General features: G+C 53.5%; 1 protein-coding gene and 1 pseudogene across 1 annotated transcript; one reads left to right on the top strand and one right to left on the bottom strand.

Moving 5' to 3' along the window:
- The first annotated feature begins 238 nt into the window (after nt 1-238).
- On the top strand, nt 239-1,141 carry LOC136994120 (olfactory receptor 14C36-like; annotated as a pseudogene).
- An 11,072-nt stretch (nt 1,142-12,213) lies between these two features.
- Nucleotides 12,214-13,191, bottom strand: LOC136994143 (olfactory receptor 14J1-like; the record flags this gene model as incomplete). Its single annotated transcript, XM_067310388.1, has 1 exon — nt 12,214-13,191. A coding segment is annotated over exon 1 (927 nt), but the record flags the coding sequence as incomplete, so codon positions are not given.
- Nucleotides 13,192-15,464: the final 2,273 nt, after the last annotated feature.

The raw sequence follows: 15,464 nt of genomic DNA, 5'->3' as shown, positions 1-15,464 counted from the left end.
CTCTAGAGACCAAGGGCAGAGGCCCCTACTCCACACAGCACACTCAGCCAGCGCAAAGCAGAGCTCCAGACAGGGAGCAGAACCTGAGTGTAAAGGACAGAGAAGACATGGGGTTTCTATGAGAAATGGGATGGGTTTGCCTCAGAGCTCTAACTTGTCATTGTTATTTCCTCCTTGGACAGTCGCCAAAGGCCAGAGGAAGTAAATGTCCAACAGCAGCTCCTTCAACGAGTTCCTTCTCCTGGCATTCGCTGACACATGGGAGCTGCAGCTCTTGCACTTCTGGCTCTTCCTGGGCATCTACCTGGCTGCCCTCCTGGGCAATGGCCTCATCATCACAGCCATAGCCTGCGACCACCGCCTCCACACCCCCATGTACTTCTTCCTCCTCAACCTCTCCCTCCTCGACCTTGGCTCCATCTCTGTCACTGTCCCCAAATCCATGGCCAATTCCGTGTGGGACACCAGGGCCATTTCCTACTGAGAATGTGCTGCCCAGGTCTTTCTGTTTGCCTTTTTCTTGCCAACTGAGTATTTTGTTCTCACTGTCATGGCCTATGACCGCTACGTGGCCATCTGCAAACCCCTGCACTATGGGACCATCATGAGCAGCAGAGCTTGTGTCAAAATGGCAGTAGCTGCCTGGGCCAGTGGTTTTCTCTATGGTCTCCTGCACACTGCTAACACATTTTCCATACCTCTCTGCCAAGGCAATGTCCTGGAGCAGTTCTTCTGTGAGATTCCCCACATCCTCAAGCTCTCCTGCTCAGACTCCTACCTCACGGAAGTTGGGTTTATTGTGATTAGTGCTTGTTTAGCCTTTGGGTGTTTCGTTTTCATTGTGCTGTCCTATGTGCAGATCTTCAGTGCTGTGCTGAGGATCGCCTCTGAGCAGGGCTGGCACAAAGCCTTCTCCATGTGCCTCCCTCACCTGGCCGTGGTCTCCGTGTTTATCATCACTGTCATGTTTGCCTATCTGAAGCCCCCCTCCATCTCCTCCCCAGCTTTGGATCTGGTGGTGGCTGTCCTGTACGCAGTGGTGCCTCCAACAGTGAACCCCCTCATCTACAGCATGAGGAACAAGGAGCTCAAGGACGCACTGAAGAAACTGGTTCAACTGCTACTACTTCAGCAGCAATGAACTGCCCATCTCTCCTCACAAGGAATTTCCAGTTTACCTCGGGCAACTCTTGTGCTTTAGGCATCCTATCTGTGATAATTCTGTTTGTAAATGCTTGAATTCATCCCACTTCTCCAGCAGCACAAAGCCCATCTGTCTGGCTTAGAAGCCTTCCGTAAATCTGCACAGCACTGTGTCCAGGCAGGCCTCCCTGCCAGCATGTTTGTAATAAAAGGGAATTTCCTGAGGAGAGTGCCTGAAGGTTGGGCTCTTCTTCCCAAGCTGGAGCCAAGAATGCGCTCAGGGAATTGCACCCGAAAAGGCCCTTTGGTGTGCTTGGGTTTTCCATGGGCTAAGGGGCATGAGCTCCTAGGGTGATGTGTTTGGGCAGGAGGGCTGGAGTCAGCTGTAACTTGTGGGTGCCCAGTGTCCCTGGAGCAGGTGAGTGGTCAAGTGGTGTCTCCCGGGGACTGTCTGCCATATTACAGGGCTGGTGAGAGATGTCCGTTGTTCTGGAAGGGAATATGGAGCCACCGCGAGAGCACAGGGGATCTCCTGGGACAGCATGTGCCTGGGATGGGCAGTGAGTGGAGACTCCCAAAACCAAGTGGAGTCGCCCAAAGGTAAAGGGCTAAACCGAAGGATGCACTGAATGAGAGCTCAGAAATCTCAGCAGAAGCAGTGGGGACCCAGCAGGCACAGGGAAGGGAGCCTCAAGAGCGGTTCATGTCATCTAAAAGGAAAAAAAGCCCACATTCATTCTGCCAAATGACACATGTGAACACCTCCTGAGCCATTTGAAATGCCCTGTGTTTGCTTCCAGCATCGTCCACAGCCAGAGAGCCTGGGAGGGGGTGGTCAGGCGCAATGGTGCTGGTCCAGCTGGGTCTGCCCTGACCAGCACAGCCAGTGCAGAGTCACCCTGTGGCCCCACAGCCCGCTCACTCTGCAGAGCAGCACTGCCAGTCCGGGGCCCTGCGGGGAGCACAGGGCAGGGGTGCAAGAACAACCCACCAGCCCAGCACGGACACACTCGCCTGGGGAAAGGCTCTGTGGGGAGCAGAGACATCCAGGGGGGAGTAGAGGTGCATGTGTGTGCAGGGGAGGAACACAAAGAGAAACCCTTTCCTGTGTGCACCAGCTCGGGGCAGACGTCTCTGTCTCTGGGGCAGCAGGATCTGCCTGAGCAGCCCTGGGACCAGGACTCTGGGGCTGTCCTGGACAGGGGCTGGGGCTGTGGTGCAAGTGCCCAGAGCTCTGCAGCCCCCTGTGGTGGGCACTGCTGCGGGGCCACCCTCAGCCTGGGCTGCTCTGCTGGGGAGAGGGGAGGGGAGGTGGGGAGAGCTGGGGAGGGGCTGAGATCTACTGGAAAGGGCCTGGGAGAGGCAAAACGCCAGCAGGCAGCTCCTGTGTGTGAACAGCAGTGTGGGAGCACCCACCAGTGTGCTTGCAGGCACATGGAGGTCTCCTGGGAAAGGCACCAGGACATGGAGGGTGCAGAAGAGAAGAGCCCAGGGTGTTCCCTGTGTTGCATGGACACACTGGGGAAGCTGCCCCAGGGCCATCGTCCTGGACCAGCCCCCCACATGGCCCCTTTCCACTGCTGGCTGCTCATCCCAGCTGTTGGGTGGTGCATGGCCAGCTCCATCCTCCTGCAGGTCTCCATATCCCAATGGAGGGGAAGAGGCCAGCCTTGCATGGTCACTCTTCTGCACCAGACCCCAGCAGATCTGGGAGCACGGCTGTCTGCTAACAGCTGTGGAGGGTCCACCCGGACTGGGCAGGGGCCGGATGCTTGGATCCCGCAGACTCTGGGGGATCATTTCATAATCATTGAATAATACTCCAGCCCTTTCCATGTGCGAGGTCTCTGGTTCCATCTCCAGCTGAGTTCTGGCTTTCCTCACTCCATCCCTGTGTGCACGGACAAGGTCTCAATGCTTCCCCTGGGCAGCCTGTCCCCCTTCCACCCTCTGTGCCCTCCATCCTGGCACCCTGAGTGCTGGTGCTGCTGCCAGGGCAGAGGGGCAAGATTACCCAGAGCAGCTCCTCTGGGAGCTCCTCGGGAATAAACTGTGCCCAGTCCTGGTCTCATGCCCAGCCCCACAAGGCAGAGGGGAGCTGCCCTCTCCCAAGCCACCCTGGCGGTGCACTGGACAGGTGATGCCTTTGTGGGCAGCCAGGCTTCAGGTTCAGGCTGGATGCCAGCTCGAGGGTAGGAGCGCCGGGATTTTCATGGGCTTCCAGTGGTGAAGGCAAGTGATCACAAGTGCAAGTGCAAAGGCTGGGGGTGGAAAAGGCAGTGTGGGGCTGGTGAAGGCCCTCCCTCTGCTCCCCATGGGGAGGAGAGTCCCCAGGCAATGCTGAGCTCCACTTTGTCCAGCGGGAGGGGAGCACAGGGCAGGGTAGAAGAGGCAGATGGAGCCTCTTGGGATGCATGAGGGATTTCTGAAAACCAAAGCACTGAGCCAGGACCTTTGCATCTTACTCCTGATGCTGCCCCAGCCAGGCTCGCTCTGCCCTGCCTGAGGAGCTCTCATCCCTGTGCCAGCCATGCTGGAGCAGAGGCTGAGGAGCTGGAGGCGCCTCAAGCCAAGCTGTGCCAGCCATGGGGAGCTGACTCTGATCATGGTGTAGGCCAAGCCCCTCCTCGTGTGTCCCATGCTGCTGGGAGGGCAGCACAGGAACGGGGGAACAGCCTGCTCCTTTCCAGGGGCCGTGAGGGACGTTTTGCAAGGGAGACGAAGGCAATAACTTCTGTGCTACACTGGCACCATCTGTGTCCCCCCCATGAGGCCCCTGCTTCATCTCTGCCCACTCCTGCCCCTGCCCGGCCTGTTGCCCCCTTGCTCCCAGCCCCTGGCCCCTCTCCTGGCACCGTGGGAACCAGTTCTGCAGGCAGCAGCTCCCTGGCCACTGACTATCCCCACCTCTCCTCATATCGGGGATCAAGCCCCAGCCAGGCAGCAGGATGCCAGCTCAGAGGCAGAGGAGGACGAGGGAGAGTGGGGCTGGACAAGGGCTCTGCCCCTCACTCGCCAGAAATGCAGCCTGCAGGAAAGACAGAGCCTGTCTCTGTGCTCGGGGTCTTCCCATTCATGGAGTCACAGAGGAGTTTCAGTGGGAAGGGCCCTCTGGAGGTCTCTAGTCCAACCTCCTGCACAAAGTAGGGCTGCTTGGAGCCCTACAGTCTTGTCTGGAGATCGCTGGACTGTGCCTGACTCCGGTTACCATCCCCACACCTCCTCTGCTCCTCTTGTCTGGGTACTGCAGGCTGGCACCTCTCATCAGTGGGGCACTGCCCTGCCTGCCTTGCTGGCACCCTTGGCTCCCAACTCCCCTTCCCACATGGAGCAGCCCCACTCTTGCTGCTCCCGACAACATCCTCTTTGTAGCAGGAACCCAGATGCAAATGGTGCTTAAACACTTGAGCTGGGATACAGAAACACTTGCTCTCGTAACTATGCATCATCAAATCAGACCCCAAGTGGCTGCCCTCACTTTTTCATTCAGCTAAGAGTCCGTGTGCAGTGTTACGTGGGTAGGGGCTGAAATCTGAAGCCCTCCTTACACCTTTGACTTGGCTTTCAGGCAAGAGTTGCTGTGGGGATATACGGTCACCTTTTGTACCTACAACCTTCTCTGGGATCTGCTCGGATCCCAGCTTCCCTTGCCAAGGCTTTCTTGCCTGTAGTGAGGGGGCAGGTCTGAGGCAGAGATGGGGAGTAAGGTCAGCAGGATGGGGATATGGTCAGGTCAGCACCCAAGAGGTGCAGGGCCGGGCACAGGCATGTGCACAGCATAACTCAGGCCAGGCCCCAGAACAATGGGAGCAGCTCTCCAGCAAAGGGGAGGAGACCCCACAATGAGGCCAGTCACTCTCTGTCTCCCCTGCTCTTGTGTCCAGCAGATCCCCCTCCATCTCTGCCTGCATCTCCACTGGCACTGCTCGCCAAGAGATGAGCCCTGGATCCAGCCCTTGCTCCTGAACAGATCACTCTGCCACTCTGAGCTCGTCCTATGGAGCCCACAGAGTTCACAAGCAGAGCAGAGGCCCTTTTGTGGTGCAGTTCCTTGGGTGTATTTTTGCCTCCATCTTTGAAGAAAGGCCTGAGTTCAGGCACGTCACAGGGCAGATCTCCTTTTATTATGGAAATGTTATTCTGGAGGCCAGGGCTGGCAGAAAGGTGCCCAATGCCTGGTTCTGTTGGTGCTCACAGGAATGCACCACCACCACATTACGACAGTGCTTAGGCCATATACTCACTATAGAGCACAGCAGGCCAGTGTGGAAGTGAGGAAAAGAAGCCCTGAAAAAGAAAGTCCTGCTACCATTGGCAGATGTGTATCCAGGAGGGCTGCAGCCCCCATGCAAAGGTTGCAGTGAGGAAATGTGGGCTGTGGTAGTGGGGGGATGGTCGTGAGGAGCAGAGGGTCTGTCCCCACAGGCTGCGTCCAGACTGTCCTGCTGCATCCAGACCCTCCACTCCTGCACCACTGTGAACGATGGAGCACGTGTGGTGAAGGGACCGGCCTAGAGTGACACCTGGCTACCACCCTTGCAGAAGAGGGGTGTGAGGTCACACCCTAACTGTGGCCAGGGAAGCTGAGATCTCCTAATGGACACAGGACCCATTGTCTCACCCAGCCTGTACTCACCAGAGCTCCCTTGGTGTCAGTGCCAAGAAAGACACTGCAAAGGGAAACTCTGCTCTTTGCACTGGGGGAAAGAGAGGAGAAGCAGAAAGACCTGGGCAGCACATTCCCAACAGGAAATGGCCCTGTTGTCCCAGAGGGAATTAGGCATGGATTTGGGGACAGTGACAGAGATGGAGCCAAGTTCGAGGAGGGAGAGGTCGAAGAGGAAGAGGTAGATGGGGGTGTGGAGGCGGTGGTCGCAGACTATGGCTGTTATGATGAGGCCATTGCCCAGGAGAGCAGCCAGGTAGATGCCCAGGAAGAGCCAGAAGTGCAAGAGCTGCAGCTGCTGTGTGTCTGTGAATGCCAGGAGGAGGAACTCATTGAAGGAGCTGCTATTGGACATTTGATCCCTTCCGGATGAGGGAACTGTCTGAGGAAGAAGAGTCATTGACAAGTTAGGACAGACTTCTCTGCGCAAAATTTTCTCATAACCTGCCCCAAATACACACACATTACCTCTCGCCATCTCAGCACGACTGTCATTGAGCTCCATGGCTGGAGCTCTGGTCTGTGCTGGCTGAGGTTGCTGTGAGGAGCAGGGGCCTCTGCCCGTGGGCTCCAGAGGAGTCAGCCCTGACCTACAGCACTGCATACATGGGAGCAGGGGTGACTCAACTTCTATATTCACCTTTTGAATCAGATTGAATCCACTGCTCATGTAGAAGGGCTTTCAGCATCTTCACTCCCACTTCTAAACAATGGCAGTTCATTAAGAGTTTAAGGATTTTTTTGTTTTGTTTTGTTTTCTTTTATTTTCCTTTCAGTGCCCTCCTCACACCCGAGGAGGATTCTTGGAGACAGAAATCCTCAGCACTGCTACTGCACTCAGAGTGACCAGCTGTGATTCCTGAAAGGCAAATGGATTCACTGTAGCTTTAGTGCAGAGTGAGGAGAGCTGGTCTGCCCATGTGTTTTGTTCCCAGCTGCCCTGTGCTCGCACCTCAGAGGTGGAGGACAATTGCACTCATGTTACCCTAAAAAGAAACGACACCAGTAAGGGCAGAGGAAGCCAGTCTCAATGTGCAGATTAACAAACTAAGCACCCTTTCCCTGAGCATCTGAGGGACATCTCAGCACTCCCCTTCTAACCAGGAGCACCTTGGACTCATTCCAGTTGCCCACATGTAGCCTGCCAGCAGCATTTCTGTGGCCTCAGTAACCAGGTGGCTTCTCCATGGGGCACCCAGATAACACCAAGATGCAATGGGGGATCTGTGCCCTTCTGGAGGGCAGAGTGCAGCCCAGCTGGATGCCCCAAGGAAATAGCGGAATGTCCTAAGATGGGGTGTCCTGAAGAGAGAGTTGGCTCATTCCCAGCCCCCAACACTGCATTGCCCAGAGCCCCACACATTACAGGGGGTCTTGGGCACCTCAGTGTCAAGGAGACGTCTGCATGGCAGGACCCACAGGGTCAGTGTCTGAACTGCATCGGAAACCCCCCTGCCCAGAGAGTCCAAGGGCAAGGGCAGCATGGACAGGTGGGTACCGGATAGCAATACCGTGATATTTCTGCTGAGGGAGGGAAGCAGAGGGAGCTGTGCCATAGCTGCGGCTCTGCAACCCAAATATCTGCAAATGTCTTCAGCCTGGGGCACAGGCAGGAGCAGGTGGAGATGCACAAGCTTTCACAATGCTGCCACATGGCTGGAATAGCTGAAATGTGGTGGAATCGCTCACACCACTGGAGGGCTGTGATGGCAGGCTACAAGCTCTTCAGGAGAGATTGTCGTGGAAGATGAGGTGGGAGGATGCCCTTAGTGTGAAGGGGCAGCTCAGATGTATGGAGGTCTTGCCTGGGATGGAGCAGGGGCTGGGTGAGAGCTTGTGGGTGAGCATGACTTTCAGACTGCATGATCAGGGTAAGGAGGTGGATGCATCTCCTTGAATCAACGTGAGGAAGCCTGTGGATCACAGCGCCTGCTTCTTATGCAGGGAATTTCGTCCCCCTGTCACAGCAGAGTGCAAGCAGTGCAGGAGGTTTCTGGAGGGTGTCAGGACATTGAGAGGGCTGACCACTATGACAACAAGGCTCTTCTTTGAAAGGTTGTGGAGATCGGGGGAGGTGCCAATGATGAGAAAAAGGAAGATGTTGTGGCCATCTGCCAAAAAGGCCACAAGGACAACCCGGGGAGCTGCAGGCCATTCTGCTTCACTTGAGTGAGGAGTGTGTCATGGAGCGATTCATCTTGGATCACCTTTCTGGGCACATGAAGGAGAAGAAGGTGACTCGGAACAGTCCACATAGATTAAGTGAAGGGAAATCATTCCTGACCAACCTGATTGCCTTCTCTGATAAAAGACCTGTCTTGTGGAGGAGCGGAGAGTAGTGGAGGTCCGTTACCATGATTTTAAGCAAGGTGTTTGACACTGTCGCCCACGATATTCTTGTGTATAAGAAAGGCGTTCTGATAGGCTGGGTAGACAACCAGATGGCTAAAAAGCTGGCTGGATGATAGAGCTCAGAGGGTTTTTAGGAAGGGGTCATTCTTTCCCTGGAAGCTGCTGACAAGTGGAGTATGCAGGGGTCTCTACTGCCACCTGACCTATCTAACAGGTTCATCAGTGACCTGGAGGAGGCAACTCTCATCACATTTGAGATGACACCTCATCGGGCAGAACAGTCACATGCTTGAGGGCTGCCATTTGGAGGGACCTCAGCAGGGAGGAGGAAGTGTCTATCAGGATCCTCGTGAAATTCAAGCAGGACAAATGCCAGCTCCTGCACCTCAGACAGACCAACACCCTGAAGAGATACAGCCTGGGGAGTTCCTGGCTGGGCAGCAGCTCAGTGGAAAAGCACCTGGGAGACTTTGTGGGCAGGGAGCTGAATGCGAGCCAGCAGTGTTCCTTCGCAGCCATGGAGGCAAAAGCATCCTGGCCTGCATGAACCAGAACAGAGCCAGGAGTTGGAGGGAAGTGATTATCCCCTTCTACTCTGCCTCATTAGAGCACATCTAGATGCTGCATCCATTTGGGGGCCCTGTAGAAGAGCACTACTGATCACTCTGAGTGATTTCAGTTGCAGGCCCCCAAGGTGATTGGGGGCTGGAGCACTTGTACTGTGAGGAGAGGCTGAGGGAACAAGTTTGTTCAGCCTGCAGAAGGGAAGGCTTTTGGAGCGACTCGGAGCAGCTTCCGACCTCAAGGCTGCTACCCATAGTGAACCAGGCTTTTACAGGGATTCATGGCAGGAGAATGAGAGAATGAATCAAGGTTTAATTATGAAGGACTGCTTGTCCAGAATGGGCCCTCCTCACCGTCTACAACACCAGTTCACTACAACACAACTCCCAGTGAGTGTGATGCATGCAGAAAGTCATGGCATGAGGGTGATTGCACTCTAACAGGCCTAAGGTCCTTTGCAGATCCAGTAAAATCCAGAAGGACTGGGAGGGCCTTCAACATCCTAGGCACACATTTGTAAAGGTCAGTTTTGTGACTGTGGGAGGCTGAGGGAGCTGGGTTTGTTCAGTGTGGAGAAGAGGACGCTTGGGGTAGACCGAATAACAGCCTGCCCATCCCTACCAGGAGGTCATCAAGAAGATGGAGCCAGGCTCTTCACCGTTGTGCACCATGGGAGGATGAGGCCCAGTGGGCATGAGCTGAAAGAAGAGAGGTTCAGGCTGGGGATAAGGGCCAGCGTTTTACCCATCCAAACAGTGAAGCACTGGGGCAGGTTGCCCAGAGGGTTTGTGCCATCTCCATCCTCAGAGGTTTTCAAGACTGAAATGACTGAAGGCCTCAGCAAGGTGGTTGGAGCTGATAGCTGAGCCTGCTGTGAGAAGGAGGTAGGGCTAGAGACAACCTGAGGTCCCTTCCAGCCTGAAGCATTTGGCATTTCCTTCCACCCCGGGTCTTCTCCTGTTGACCTTAGGCAAAACATTCCTCTTACTGTCTTGTGCTGCTCTGGTCAGAGGAGTTCAGATTCAGGGCTGCTTGGCAGGTACCCCCACATAACCCTGGGTTTTCATCTGCTTCACCTTTCATTGCATTCTCCCCTCTTTTCCACCTTACAAGCTCTTCTCCTTTACCCCCCTGATCTCCTCCCATGCAGTCAGACCACCTCTCTTTACCCTATCCCCATTGACCCTGCTTTTGCTGCCTTTGTACCTTCCTTTGCCTTCTCCGAGATGGTTGCCATGCTCATTTCCACCATTGCCAGCACTTCCTTTACAATACTACCCCCTTCCTTATCTGTAGTGTACTGCAGTTCGTCATGCTGTTCTCCTGTGAGAGGCCTGGCAAGATGGGAAGAGGCATCTGCACGCACACATTCAGAGCTGACAGAAAGGAGCTTGAGTGGAGAGGGAGCTGCAGAAGCTTGGAGATGAGGCCAAGAGAAGCCTCCTGGAGTTGTGCAAGGGGAAGTGGCAGGTGCTGCCTTGGGGGAGTGACCCTGAGGAGAAGGGCCTGGACATTACGAGGGATGCCATATGAGCCTGTGGTGCGTGCTCACCACAGATGAGGCCAGCTGCATACGGGGCTGCATGAGGAAGCGTCTGGCCACCCAGACAAGGACAGTTACTATCCCCCATTAACTCAGCACTGGTGTGGCCACATCTGGAATCATGTGTGCCAGTGTGGGATGCCCAGTGCTGGAGGAATGGCGAGGAGGTGGAGAGGGTGCAGAGGAGGTCTGCCAAGATGGTGCTTGTTGCCTGCAGCACATGACCTGTAGAGGGAGGCTGAGGGTCCTGGGCTACATTATCCTGGTGAAGTGGAGGCTAAGGGCAGTAGCAGCCTTGCTTCCTCCTCCTGCTTCCCAGGGCAGGCTTGGGAGGTGCCATCTTGTTGTCCCTAACTCAGTGTTGCACACTCCCACCCTTACACTGCCCCCACAGAGAGGCCTGAGCAAAGTGTGAGGGAAGGGATCACCCTACCCAGGGGCTGGGTGTCACTGCTTGGCCATGTTGTATGATAAAACACATCAAGGGTGACTTGGCATCAGAGTCACCTGCACATTTCCTTTGCCTACCTACAATCAGGGCCTACAACTTTCTGCTCTAATCAGCCCCCAGGGAGGCTCTGTGAGTAATGGCCCTCAGGGGGACCCATTAATGCTCCTAGAAGCTTTGGGACTGGCTTCTGAATTCAACTTCCTGGGAGGTTTGTTCAGTCTCCTCTCAGAATCCGACATTCATGGACTCAGCACCTAATACACCCAAGGGTCATTAAAATGCAAAAAGCCCTAACAAGCCCTGTCTATCCCCATAATTTCCTTCAGTCCTTCAGTTCTTGTGTGGCTAATTGGAGAGTTTTCAGGAGTGTATTTGAAAGAGGAAGATTTCAATGAGAATCTAAAAAAAAAAAAGAAGAAAGGATTTCCGCTTGTAACGTTTTCTTTACTTTTCAGCTTTCAGAATAAGTGATAGCCACATTCTCCAACTCAAGTGACTCAGAGGGTCTCCTAAGGAATCGTGATGTGTGAGAAAAGAAGCATTTCTGACAGGAGACATGTACGAACAGCCTTGCTCCTCACCTCCCCAGCCCTGCCATTTCTCTCATCAGCCACTGGGGACCTACCTCACTCTTGTTAAAATCGAAGCTTTCTTCCACTCAAGTCTGTAGCTGAATGTTACAGCCTCTAAGCACCAATTCCCACCTGCTTTCCTTCGAGAACTAGCTGCAAATAGACACAGAAGGCTTTTTCTTTATTGGGATCAAACAAAAATAAAACATGATGGAGTTGAATGAAAAACAAAATAAACTCCTAAACTGTGTTTCAAGTCCAGGCTGCCTCCAGGGAAGTGCACGTTCCACAAGGGATAGCCTTAGGAGAAATGTTTTAGAGAGATTGATAGGAAAGGATAGAGGAAAAACCCAGTTAAGGCATTGTCTAAAGAGACAATTAGCCTCCTGAAAGATGAGGCAAGCTTTACACTCCCCGAAGCTCAGAGCAGCACCTAGAGAGAGCAGAGGTGTCTGAAGGAATGAAGAGAAAGGAGAGAAGGAAAAGTGGAAAACAAGGGAAAGTGCCTATGTCCAGATAGTCTGCTGCAAAGATGACTTTAGAAATGATCGATTTTAATCAGGATGTGGGGAAATATGTGAAAGCTTACTGAGATTAAGTCCTTAGCATAACAGACAAAGTGGTGGTACACCAGCTTGAGGGGTAGATGAAAATTTCTTCTCCTGAGATTCACAACCTTCCTGACAATTTCCATTGTTTCATCATGGGAAAACATGGACATTTTTATTACAATGAGTCAGTCTCCAAATCCAATCCCCACTGACTAATCAATTTGGCAGACAGGGTTTGTGCCTCTTGAGAAGTGGGATGAATTCGAGTATTTGTGTACAAATGACAATCACAGGCAGAATGCCCAAAGCACAAGAGTTGCCCGAGGTAAAATGGAAATCCCTTGTGAGGAGAGATGGGCAGCTGATTGCTGCTGAAGTAGTAGCAGTTGAACCAGTTTCTTCAGGGCGTCCTTGAGCTCCTTGTTCCTCATGCTGTAGATGAGGGGGTTCACTGTTGGAGGCACCACTGCATACAGAACAGTCACGACCAGATCCAGAGCTGGGGAGGAGAGGGAGGGGGGCTTCAGGTAGGCAAACATGACAGTGATGACAAAGAGGGAAACCACAGCCAGGTGAGGGATGCACATGGAGAAGGCTTTGTGTCGGCCCTGCTCAGAGGGGATCCTCAGCACAACTGTGAAGATCTGCACATAGGACAGCACAATGAAAATGAAACACCCAAAGACTAAACAAAGAGTAAGCACAAGAGCCCCAACTTCCCTAAGGTAGGTGTCTGAGCAGGAGAGCTTGAGGATTTGGGGGATTTCATAGAAGAACTGCTCTAGGACGTTGCCTTGGCAGAGTGGTATGGAAAATGTGATAGCAGTGTGCAGGAGAGTATTGAGAAAACCACTGGCCCAGGCAGCTGCTGCCATTTTGACACAAGCTCTGCTGCTCATGATGGTCCCATAGTGCAGGGGTTTGCAGATGGCCACGTAGCGGTCATAGGCCATGACAGTGAGAACAGAATACTCAGTTGTGATGAGAAGGGTAAAATGAAAAACCTGTGCAGCACATCCCCAGTAGGAAATGGCCCTAGTGCTGCTCAGGGAATTGGCCATGGATTTGGGGACAGTGGCAGAGATGGTGCCAAGGTCAAGGAGGGAGAGGTTGAGGAGGAAGAAGTACATGGGGGTGTGGAGGTGGTGGTCACAGGCTACGGCTGTGATGATGAGGCCATTGCCCAGGAGGGCAGCCAGGTAGATGCCCAGGAAGAGCCAGAAGTGCAAGAGCTGCAGTTGCCGCGTATCTGCAAATGCCTGGAGGAGGAACTCTTTGAAGGAGCTGCTGTTGGACATTTGCTGACGCTGGGCATGGGGGCCTGTCCAAGAAGGAAAAGACAGGCACAAATCAGAGCAGTCTTCTGGGAGACAAACCCTTTGCCTTCCTCACAGAACCTCCCAGTTTTCCTCTCTCCTTTACCTTCATTCAGCTCCCCGGCTCGAGCTCGGTTTGGGCTGCCTGAGTGTGCCATGCAGAGCAGGGGCCTCTGCTAACGATTTCCAGAGGAGTCAGTGCTGCTCTGCTGGGGGGTGTAAATGGAGGAAGGTGACAAACATTTCCAGTTCTTTGGTGGGGACATGAGGGGGTTTGGGCTCCATGAGCTGAGCTTAGGAGTCTCAGGCCAGTGTCCCAGTGGGAATGTCAATATACTGATGCCCAGTGTTGTAACGGTGAGCACAGGATAGGGACCAGTAATGGGGATCACACTGGTATTGTGATTGAACTGATACTGCAATTGCTCTATTTTGCTAAGTGTAACTCACACTTGTATTGTGATTTCAGCATATTGCTGTGTCACTCTGCTAAATCAAAAATCCTGTGTAGTGTCCAATATCTTCAAAGAAGTAAATGTTGATATTCAACATTACACCGTGCATGTGTGGAATACCTGAAAGAAACTGGTCAGGGAGAATTGGACTCTGAGAAGCTCTCCTGCCAGCTGTCTTGGAAAGGGAAGGTCCTTGTGAGGGATTCATCTCCCCCAGCCTTGCCCTCCTGAACACAGGTGTTTGTACCTGAAGCAGCCACACCAGCTCCCATTCTAGCAAGGCAGGGAAACTCTCACGTGAAGGCAGCGGGTGCCCGACCCTTGCTGGATGTCTCCGTTCCAATGCGATAGACCCTCTCCTCACACCAATTTACCATCTGCTCTTCCTCTGTAGTGCGAGTGGGGAGTGACTAGCTCTGATGTACGCATCCTGCAGCAGATTATATCTACCCCTTATGTGGAAAGACTGTCCAATATTTTGGCACCTATTTTCTCCGGAATATAATCTTCAGCGGAGGTGTCTCATTAGATAGTGATTTAGCTTTTAGATACCTCCATCTCAGTGTGGGAGCATTCTTTGACAGGGTAGAAATCTTTGGCATTTCAACTGCTCTCAGGATGAGCATCTGTGCATCCCAAGAGGAAATAAGGGCTCATCGTGACTTTGTACAGAGTCACGGGATGTGGTCTGTCCATGAGTCTTGCCCCTCATGGCCTTGAGCTTGCACCTCACTCAGCTAAAGGACACTCACAGTCACAAGTTTCTCTCAGAAAGAAAGGGGACAGAGCTGAGAGCCGAGGACTTCAGTTTTAAGGGAAGATCTCCACATTCTTCTCTCTCAGGCCAGATAGGGAGAGAGTGACGAAGAGCATGACAAGGTCAACTTATTCGCCAACTCCTTGCATTGCATTTCCTGGAGCCTCACAGGGTTCAGGGGGCTGGTGACAGCTTACTCCTACACACACCCCTCTGTTGCACAACTTGCAGGGCAGCTGTCTGAACTGCAGCTGAAACTCCCCAACCCCAGGCAGCCCAAGAGAAGACCAGGAGCAGCAAGGAGAGGAGGGCAAAGAAGGAGCAAAATGATGATCCTGCTGCAAAGGGAGTCAAGGAGAGACAGACAGACGGACACTGAGGAAAGTTTTCATCTTCCCCAGCTGGACTTGCTACCTCAAAGACAGCAACATTGCAGGGCAGTCGCTCAGCCCCTTTGCTGGGCAGCACAAAATGGGCCCGTGGCAGGAGACATACCCCTCTCCTCTGCCGCAGGTCTGGCTGCAGAAGAGGTGGCTCATGGCCTGCACTCCATGGCTGTCAGGGCAGAGGATCTGCTGGGTGGGAGCAGTGACACAGGGGACTGGCTCAGAGGAAGGTGTCTGCATCTGATGGACAGACGATGACTTGCCCAAATCCTTCCTCCCATGGCGATTCTCTTTGCAGTTCCCTCTCATTCCCTGCCCATCTCGCTGCCTGGAACTCTCCCTGCTGGCAGCTCCTTCTCTATCCCAATGTCGTTTACCTGACGGTGCTCACAGACCCCATCCCACCCTCTGCATGCTCAGTTCTGCCCGACAGAAACCTACCGGGACAGGGCACTGGGCAGAGGCACTGCTGTGCTCAAAGGTCCTGAGGAGCAGGTCAGAAAATCCCTGACAAGGCCATAAAGGTGATGCTGGTGCTGTCTGTAGGCTGAGGAGGGGTTGAAGGGGTTTGCTGAGCTTTCTCACAGACCATGTGATCTCTGAGAGGGAAGGTTTGGCAGTCCAAATTCCTTGCCAAACAACAACAACAACAACAAAAAAAAACCTCTTTCCTTTTATCTCCCTGCCAAAATTAGGACCTAGTCTTTC

Source organism: Apteryx mantelli, chromosome 24 (assembly GCF_036417845.1).
Source record: "Apteryx mantelli isolate bAptMan1 chromosome 24, bAptMan1.hap1, whole genome shotgun sequence".
Lineage (NCBI taxonomy): Eukaryota > Metazoa > Chordata > Aves > Apterygiformes > Apterygidae > Apteryx > Apteryx mantelli.
The sequence above is the reverse complement of the archived record's forward strand: the minus strand, read 5'-3'. Positions and strand labels throughout refer to the sequence as shown.